Genomic DNA, 10064 nt, shown 5'->3' with positions numbered 1-10064 from the left:
TTGCATCTACCGGTAAATTATCAACAGTGAAGTATGCAGTCCTCCTTAATGCTAGCAGGATATTTAGGCCTACGTACTGTAGATTGTACTTTTCTACAACTTTTTGGGCGCGTGTTTGTATGTGTTTCGTATGTTTTTTCTGTCTTGCCTGTATAGTTTTTATGTATATGTATATATATATATATATATATATATATATATATATATATATATATATATATATATATATATATATATATATATAGATATAGATATATATATATATATATATATATAGTTAAAAAAGAAATGCAAACTCCGACTGTTCATTGGACCAACTCCGAGCAGAATATTCCAACCTTGTACATATATATATATATATATATATATTTATATATATATATATGTATATATATATATATATATATATATATATATATATATGTATATATATATATATATATATATATATATATATATATATATATATATATATATATATATATACACACACACACACACACATGTATATATGTATTTTTCTTATGTTAGCGCTGTATATATACAGGTGATCTGTCTCTCAATAAGCTGTGCTTTTTAATAGATCACCTCAGTTCTGCATTACTGTTTCTTCTTTAATTGATGACATGTTTAGCAGAATCGAAATAAACTTGAACTTGAGTAAATCTGATATAAAGAGAATTGCTCCTTTAAAAAAAAATTATCCAACAGTCTTGAACGACGTACACTATATAAACATAAATAAATCCGTTTCAAAATAAAATATATTTGTAAACATTGGTTTGCATTGCCATTGCTACTGACTGCCAACTGATCTCCGTGCCGTCATATAATCGGTTTCATCAGCATACTTTGTAAGTTCATGTTTCATTAGATATCGAATTTTCTTTACATAGAATTCGCCTATTCCAGAAGTTATATTGCCATCAACTCTTCTGGTGAATGTTATGTTCAAATTAAATTAAAGATTTTTATGTCGACATAATTCCTACTGCATGTACATTGCGCTGCCATTCGATCTCCTCCCGCGCACATCCCATGTACACATAGTATAGTCAATAGGGATAACACAGTTTCGTGATTGAGTAATTCGAATTGCATAGGAGCCAAATCCCTATGCCTGGGTACAGAATATTCGTTGTGCGAAGTCGTCTAAGGCACATCACAAATCGATACCGACGATCGATGGCACGTACTGCTCATGGCAAAATGCTTGCCATCTACTGCATGCATTTTTTATTTTTACTTAAAAGTTAGAATATATTTATAAGATTTACCTAGCTAGGGCCTAGGCCAGTTTCTGAGACTGAATGTAGGCATGTTATGCCTCTGACCTCTGTCACTGTGTCAGCTGTCTGTATTCAGTTCTAACTTAATCCCAGGCTCAGAAGATGGCTGGCTCACTTCCGGGAACAGGACTAGTACTGGTAGTTGTTGTGTATTTATAGGGTTCTTTATAGGGAACATCCAGTAATCAGTCTCGAAGACTACAACTGTGTTTGATCAACGTTCATCTTTAATACGCACAAACTCTGGATTCACACTACATCAAGTTCGTATAACACGGAGTTCAATGAGTAACTATGTCGTTACTACGCTATCTATGAAGTGCCAACTGTATCAATGCAATATGTATATCTAACATTTCTCTCCCCTCCTAATATAAAAGTTGTATACCTGTGGTATAAAGAAATATGCATTTCATACATATTAATATGTAATTCTGTCACTTGTAATTCACCTTAAAATAACAAAAACATGATAATTGAACCATTACTACCAATTATTCAATGTATCATACTATTGGTTTACCCATGTCCGTTTTCGATAGTAGAATAAACATTCTTTACTGTAATACCTTCACATATCCAAGTATAAATATTATTCTGTAATGAAACCAAGTCTGTCAAATTTACATTTTTGTGAGTTTAACTGTGTAATAAAATATCACTCAACCAAAGTAACTGTTCGTTTTGGGTAATTATTTGTGTTTGCTTCTCTAGTACTTATAAATTTTTAACATATGCATCTCTCATATTTAATGAGTTTGTTAATGTTAAATCTCCAAAGAACCTACTTTTCCATGGTTCATGGTAAAAACTGAACATATTATCTCCAAAGAAAATAAGTTAATGCTACTGTTTGTAATAGTTAACCTTTAACATCAATATGCAAAATAAACAAAACAACTGGTCACAGACTTTTGTGACACCTTTGAACACCAGATGCAATAACACCAATAAATCTTTAACTCACATAGTTTCAACAAGTCTACTGGGTTGCTTTCTTACCCTGTCAGATCTTCTCAACCTGAAGCTGTCAGGTTTGGGAAAATCCACCTGATTCCCATTTGTTTCATTTTCCATACTACCCATTCGTTGAGATGGTTCTAGCATAGACAAATCTGCCCTAGTTTGAGGCTCCCTGGTACCAATACCTATTGGATCTCTACCAACATCATTGTATCTACTCTGTAACTTTTCTATCTCTGTATCTAAGTCAAACTCTGTACCTGGAGTTTCAGTCTCTCCATCTTCCTTTACTAATCTAGGCAACAATTGATCTACATGTCTTCGCCATACCCCTTTCTCAACCTGTACTTTGTATCCTAAAGGACCTTCCCTGTCTACTATTTGACCTGGTACCCATCTAATCCTTCCTACATAATCACGGGCCAAAACATGGTCACCTATCTCAAATTTTCGCAATCTATTGGTCTTCCTGTGTGTTTCTCTCTGCATGGTTTGCTCGTGTAATTGGCTCGCAAACCTTCTTGTGACGTTAGGGCGGAGGTTATCCAACCTACTACGCAAAGGTCTATTCAAGAACAACGCTGCGGGAGATTCGCCCGTAACCGAATGTGCGGCATTCCGGTATGCCAAAAGAAATCTGTCCAATCTCGACTGAACATTTCCTGCGTCTGATTTGGATGCTCTCAGTGCCTGTTTCACTGATTGTACGAAACGCTCGGCCTGCCCATTTGTACTCGGTAGGGCGCGCTTCGCTTATGCACTATTCCATTCAACTTCATGAATTCTGTGAATTCCGCGGATGTAAACTGTGGACCATTGTCCGATACTAGGATCTGTGGTAGTCCAAATCTTGCAAATATGCTTCTCAATGCTTCAATGGTTTTCTCGGTAGTAATATTTGGCATAATAGTCACCTCTGGCCATTTACTATATGCATCAACAACAATCATGAACATCAGTCCTTCCAAGGGACCCGCAAAATCTACATGAATCCTCTCCATAGGCCGCGTTGCTGGGATCCATGGATGCAATGGACTTGGCGATGGTTGCTTCTGAACCACCTGACATGTTTGACATTGCTTCGCCGCATCTTCAATTTGCGCATCAATGCCAGGCCACCATACGTGGCTGCGCGCAATGGCCTTCATTTTGACTACGCCTAAGTGCCCTTCATGTACTTCTTGCAAAACTGCACTGCGCATTTTCAGTGGTACCACGATTCGCATTCCCCATAACAAAATTCCTTTTTCTATGGTAATCTCGAATCTGCGCCCATAGAAGCCTTGCAGATCTTTGTCTGCTTCCGGTAACCGCTTAGGCCACCCATCTAGAGAATAGCGCATTACTCTCGACAGTGTCTTGTCCTTGCGCGTCGCGTTGCGCAATTCCTCATAACTCATCGGTAAAGCATCTACGTGACAGATAGCTACATTTTCCGGTTCTTGAACATCCGGTTCTTCCTTTCTGTCAGGTAACCGTGAAAAACAATCGGCATTGGCATTCGCTTGGGATGTACGATATCGAATATCATAATCAAAGCCTGCCAGGTACATCGCCCATCGCTGCATCCGTTCGGCTGCTAGAGCAGGCAAGCTCTTGTACGGTCCGAATATAGCTGTGAGTGGCTTATTGTCAGTCACCAGTGTGAACTTACGACCGAATATATACATGTGGAATCTTCTAAGTGCGAACACTATCGCCAACGCTTCTCTCTCTATTTGCGGATAATTGCGTTCTGCCTTTGTCAACGCACGTGAGGCAAACATGACTGGCCTTTCCTCACCACTCGCATAAATTTGCGATAGAACCGCCCCTATTCCTATCGGACTGGCATCCGTGGCAACCGTCATCGGTAAAGTCGGATCAAAATGTGCAAGAAATCCCGATGATTTCAACAATGACTTGGAGCGTAGAAATGCTCGCTCTGCTTCGATATTCCACACAAATTTTCGTTCTGACTTCAATAAGTCTGTAAGCGGCGCGATTTCGTGGGCCAAATTAGGTATGAACTTCCTGTAATAGTTCAATAGGCCTAAATAAGACCTCAACTCTGAAACACTTTGTGGTCTTTCTAGCTCCTCGAGCTTCTTCATTTTGTCGGGGGTCTTATGTACTCCGCTCCTATCAATAACATGCCCCAAAAACTCAATCGATTCTTGCGCAAACCTGCATTTCTCCTGCCTTAGAGTGAGATTTCTCTCTTCTAAGCGCGTGAGCACTTTGTCTAGATTCTCGTAGTGCTCTAGCTCAGTACGACCGGTTACTAAAATGTCGTCTAGGTATACTTGGACACCCGGGAGTCCTTGCAAAACTTGTTCAATCGTCTGCTGCCAAATACTCGGTGCGCTGGTAATTCCAAACACGAGTCGATTCTGTTGAAACAGACCCTTGTGGGTTGAGAGTATCAAATACTTCTTTGACTCTTCATCGAGTTCCAACTGATTGTACGCATGTGCCAAGTCTAACTTCGAAAAGAGGACCCCTCCATTCAAATTCGCTAGAATATCTTCGACATTGATATTTGGAGGAGGTACCGGTTCGAGATTTGGATTCACTGTGGTCTTATAGTTACCGCAAATTCGTACGCTACCGTCTTTCTTGGGCACGGCCACTATGCTTGTGCTCCATTGGCTGTGCTCCACCTGGGTAAGTACGCCATTTTCTTGCAAGCGCGTCAATTCTTTTTCCACTGCTCCCTTCATCGCATAAGGTACCCGAAACGGTTTTGTTACGACCGGCTGTGCATCTTCGCGTACTATGATATGCGCCTTGACTTTTGTCAGACGGCCTAGCCGCTGCTCAAACAAGCGATCATGTTTGCCCAAAATCTTATCTAAGCTATGCACTGCCGTAACTGCCTCAGTACTTCGCGAACTATAACTAGTACTTCTACCAGACTGAGAGATTATTGCAGCCCAATCTAACTTTATACAACTCAACCAATCTCTGCCGAATAACACAAACTCGGTGTCTACAACGTACAACATCAAACTACCTCTGAAGCTCCCATATTTTACTTCTACCTCTATCTTACCTCGAGGTACAGTCTCACCTGGACTTATTGACACGAACACCTTTACACTAGACTCTAGAGGAATATGAGTAAAATACTGCATATACATGCTGTACGGAATTATACTAACACCTGAACCGGTGTCCAACTCCATAGCGATCTTGTGACCCTCTATCTCTACCTCTACTATTATTGGGGGTGGGGCATTACCCTCTGAATTACCAACTGAGTGAACCTCATTCTTGAACATAGTAGTACGATCATAATCCTCATTATGGCCAGTGTGCCTATCATCATACCTATCATACTCTTCTTGTGTTTCATTTGCACCAACCTTCTTAACACTACTTCTCTTAACGTCTCTCTTTTGATTACTGTCTCTGTCTTTCTTTACATCAAATTTATACTTTTCACAGTCTTTGCTCCTGCATTTTCTAGCAATATGCCCCTTCTTTCCACATTTTCTGCACTGTCCTCGGAAGCTGCACCCTTTCGCCAAATGTCCTTGCTGTCCGCAACGAAAACACTCAAAGTCCTTGTGCTGGTTCTGCTGTCTTCCTGTTCCAGACCTCTTAGACAGGTGCGATGCGCCGGGATAACCCTGGCGCTGGCCGGGATTGCCCTGACCAGAAAACATTGATCCTGCTCTCCTCCTCTGATCAGCTACTGCGTGCACAGAAACACCATCTGACCCCGTTCTCATAGCTTTCGCTTCTCCCAGCGTGACCTCACGATCCAGGGCAAAAGACACAGCATCCTGGAATGACAAGTTGGGGTTCTCTGCTGACCTTTCCATCAACTTTAAGGCTGTTCCTTCATCCTTAATTCCGCTGATAAACCTATCACGAAGCTGTTCATCGAGCTTATCCGCAAACTCACAATTCAGACTCAAATGTTTCAGCTGCACAACATAGTCTTTCGTAGACTCTCCCTGTGCCTGATCCCTTCGGATAAACTTTCGTCTTTCCGCTACAGTAATCGGTGTCTTCTTATAGTGTCTGCGTAATACTGCTTTCAGCTCATGGTACGATTGATCTGCCGGCTTAGCTGGGGCTAACAAATCCCTAGCTCTCTTATAAACATCTGCTCCTAACGCATTCAGAAACACTGCCACCACCTTCCTCTCCAACGCTCTCTCCGCCGGAGTCTGCTGGGCGCCGCCCGGTGCAGTCGCCTGTGGGACCTCGTAGCCGTGCGCTACCAAATGAAGCTCAAAGCGTTCGATATAACAATCAAAGTCCTCGTCCCCCAACTGTCCGAAATTACTCACATTTGCCATCATGACATTCCCCAACCAACTCGTCGCCAAACTGTTGTGTATTTATAGGGTTCTTTATAGGGAACATCCAGTAATCAGTCTCGAAGACTACAACTGTGTTTGATCAACGTTCATCTTTAATACGCACAAACTCTGGATTCACACTACATCAAGTTCGTATAACACGGAGTTCAATGAGTAACTATGTCGTTACTACGCTATCTATGAAGTGCCAACTGTATCAATGCAATATGTATATCTAACAGTAGTCATATTTTATTGGCTCATTTTTCCAGCATCTATCCAGGGCAGCTGGCAGTGACAACTTCATTATTTAGGCTATTCCAATTCCATGTCTTACATATTCTAACATAAAAACAATTCCTAGGCTATATTTCTGGGTCTTTGAAAAGGAGTAGACTCAAGACTGAGTGTAAGACAAAACACCTTCGCTTCAGTGTTAGAAGAATAGAGTGGTTAATGACTGGAACTCTTTGCCTGCTGAGGAAACTCAAGCTTCACAAAGCCCCAGGCCTCGACAACATAACTTCTGAGCATCTGGTTCATTCAGGTCCAATTTTCTGTCGCCTTCTTCTCCTTCTCCAAAACTCCATCAAACTGGCACATCTTCCAGCGTCATTGAAGGAAGCAGTGATCATCCCACTGCACAAAGCACAAACCGGAGCAAACCGGTCAGCGATCCCCCTAGCTACAGAGGCATCTCCCTGACCCCAACTCTATCAAAGCTCCTGGAAATTGGACTCTTTGGTTGAAGTCAACACACTTGACGAACTTCAGTTTGGATTCCAAGAATCCAAGCCTCAAAGTCCTGTATTCTCGCCTCACTGACCCTGGAGATGCTTATTGAGCTGAATACATCTCGGAAGAAGCCAACATATCTTGCCCTCTTGGATGCTGCTAAAGCCTTTGATTGTGTCTGGCACCCTGGTCTCTTTCAAAAGCTAGCTGACACTCCTATACCACTCGAAGCTCAGTCTACATTGGTGGAAATGTACAATGGTGCATCCAGCAGAGTACTGTGGTCTTGTGGAAAGGGGATGCCAGCTGCTCCTTTCCTCTTCAGAAGGATGTGAGACAAGGAGGAATCCTCTCCCCTCTTCTCTACAACATCTTTATTGATGGCCTGATAAAGTTGCTAAGAGACAAAGATCTTGGATGCCACTGCCAAAACCTATATATGCTGGGGTAATTGTTCTAGCTGATGATGTGGCCCTCATAGCTTCCTCAGCCAAAGAACTTCAATGCATGCTGAATCTCACCCATACCTATGCAACCACATGGAAGTACAAGATCAACTCATCAAAAAGTGCAATCCTCGTCTTTAATGGGCAAGACCACCTCAAGCACACTTGGTACCTGAATGAAGAGGAAGTTCGACAGCATCCCCATCTTGGTGTCAACAAGTCTTCAATTTCTCAAGATCCTGCACCGAACATCATTGCCAAGGGATATAACTCCATATTTGCTCTGCTAGGTGGTTCTGCTTCAAGAAACAACTTCTGGCCTCCAACCATTGCCAAGTTATGGACCACCTACTGCATTCCAAGGATGCTATGGCATTGCTGCCATTAGAGTTACCAAGAGGTCCTGGGATAAGCTAGACTCAGCGCAGGCCCTTCTCTTTAAAAAGTTCCTAGGGCTCCCCAGAAGCACAGCAAACGAGGCAGTCTTTCTCCTTACCGGAATTATCCCTCTCTCTATGCAGATCGACCTGAACACCTTGTTGACTCTCGGGCAACTGGTTACTTTACCAAGCGATAGGTTTGAGCACAGAATACTTCTAAATGCTCTCGCTGCTGATGTCCATTTCATCTCCTACTGGAAGCAGCTAATCGCCAAGTACAGCTTGCCTGCCATCCTGTCTGGCTCCCTGAGCATCGACTACCTCACCTGGAAAAGACTGTGCCGCCAGCCCATCTTCAAGAAGCACAGTGCTGGCCTAGTTGATGCCACTCAGGAGAAGCACACTCTTGCCTTCTGGAAGCAATGTTCAACGTTTCCAAGCCCTAGCAGTCTATTCCCCCCTGCACTACCTTCACACCTCCATATTGCTGCAAGACTTCGCTCTCAACTTCTGACAAGCACCTACCTAACACAACAAAGACTGGAGACCATAAGCAAGTCTCCCAGCGCCACCTGTAGACTCTGCTCAACGGAGGAAGAAAGCTCCACCCACTTCCTTGCTTCCTGCCCAATCCTCAAACCCCAACGGTCTGTTCTCATTCAACATGTCCTATCTCTAAGCCTCCCTGCTTCAGTTAGCCAAGCTTTCACCTCTGCTCATCCCCTCATCCTTGCCACTAATATCTTACTACCCTCCTCGCACCTATCTGTTACTATTGCTGCCAATGTTATGACCCACTGCCTCAGATACATTCTTAAAATTCATCATATTCGCTTAGAGAAATTACTTCAACTTAACAACCAACCTGCGGATAGCCGCTGATCCTCGAATATCGGGGGAAGAACAACAAAGAAGAAGAAGAAGCTGAGGTAGTCACAGCATCAACAATTAATGGCTTCAGACAAAGCTAGACAAGTTCTGGACTGCGTGGCATTATGTTCACGCATGGGAATAGTGCCTCTTTCATTTCAATACATTGGCACAGCACATTGTACAAACAGCACAGACTCAGTTTTTTAATTTATCCAAGTTAGGAAGACAACAAGATAGACCGGGAAACTTGACTGCAGGAACAACTGTATTTTTCCAGTAGATGCGGTATAATTAAAGGTATAAAGGTTGTCCTTGGTACATGTATGAACAATATTTTACTGTGACCTCTAGTATGCTCACTATATTTTTATTCTAAATTATGTTTTGTACATAGATCAAAATGATTAAAGTGTTTTTTATTTATCTTAAGGTAGATCTATGTGCGAATGTCGCTGCATCGTGATCCTGAGCGCTAATTTTGGCTGCACAGGCCGTTTGCGGTGTCACTTCTTCTTTCTCCGTTAACTTCGGAGATCAGCAGAGAGATCCTGCATATATGTAGTACATGTAACTTAGTATGTATTGTAAGAAAGGTCAGTCAGAGAAGGTAGATGTATTCAGCAGAGAGGACTAGGATTCAAGTGGCATCGCTTCTGTCTGGCTCTCTCCTCGAATATGGAGTTAACTCGCTGGGAATTTTATGTATTGCTCCTTTAAAATTCTGCAACAGATATGATTTGATTGAGCTGATTTTCGATATCGGGTTCAAAGATGAAACAGACTTTCACTTTCAGGCATCCATATGATTAATGTCAGTGATGTTGAATTCAAAGAAAACTTTTTTGAGGTAAGATTAAGATATGATAATACCTTTATTCTTTGAATTTGTTGAAGGCCGATGACTAGAATGCATGTACATGTATTGTACCTCTGCAGACTACACAGTAAGAGTAGGCCTAAAACTTCTTTTTGGAATTGAATTTCTGTTGATTCATATCCTTTGTGCACCATTCATATTTACATGTACCGTAAGTAACGGTGTATTAACCGCACCTTTTTCTCGGCGGGACAGAATCAAAAGTC

At 41.8% G+C, this 10064-nt stretch overlaps 2 protein-coding genes across 2 annotated transcripts in view; one reads left to right on the top strand and one right to left on the bottom strand.

The window, feature by feature from the left end:
- The first annotated feature begins 554 nt into the window (after positions 1 to 554).
- The window catches only part of LOC129279628 (uncharacterized), a 35916-nt gene continuing 26406 nt past the window's right edge, over positions 555 to 10064 (top strand). Inside the window, exon 1 of the mRNA XM_064111033.1 lies at positions 555 to 854. The gene's annotated coding sequence lies outside the window, so the exon portion shown is untranslated. The remainder of the gene's footprint in view (positions 855 to 10064) is intronic.
- LOC135157075 (uncharacterized protein K02A2.6-like) lies at positions 2948 to 6544 on the bottom strand. The gene has a single exon (XM_064111562.1). It carries the CDS (start codon positions 6542 to 6544, stop codon positions 2948 to 2950), a length of 3597 nt encoding a protein of 1198 aa, XP_063967632.1.

This window comes from Lytechinus pictus, chromosome 16 (genome assembly GCF_037042905.1).
Source record: "Lytechinus pictus isolate F3 Inbred chromosome 16, Lp3.0, whole genome shotgun sequence".
Taxonomy (NCBI): domain Eukaryota; kingdom Metazoa; phylum Echinodermata; class Echinoidea; order Temnopleuroida; family Toxopneustidae; genus Lytechinus; species Lytechinus pictus.
The sequence above is the reverse complement of the archived record's forward strand: the minus strand, read 5'-3'. Positions and strand labels throughout refer to the sequence as shown.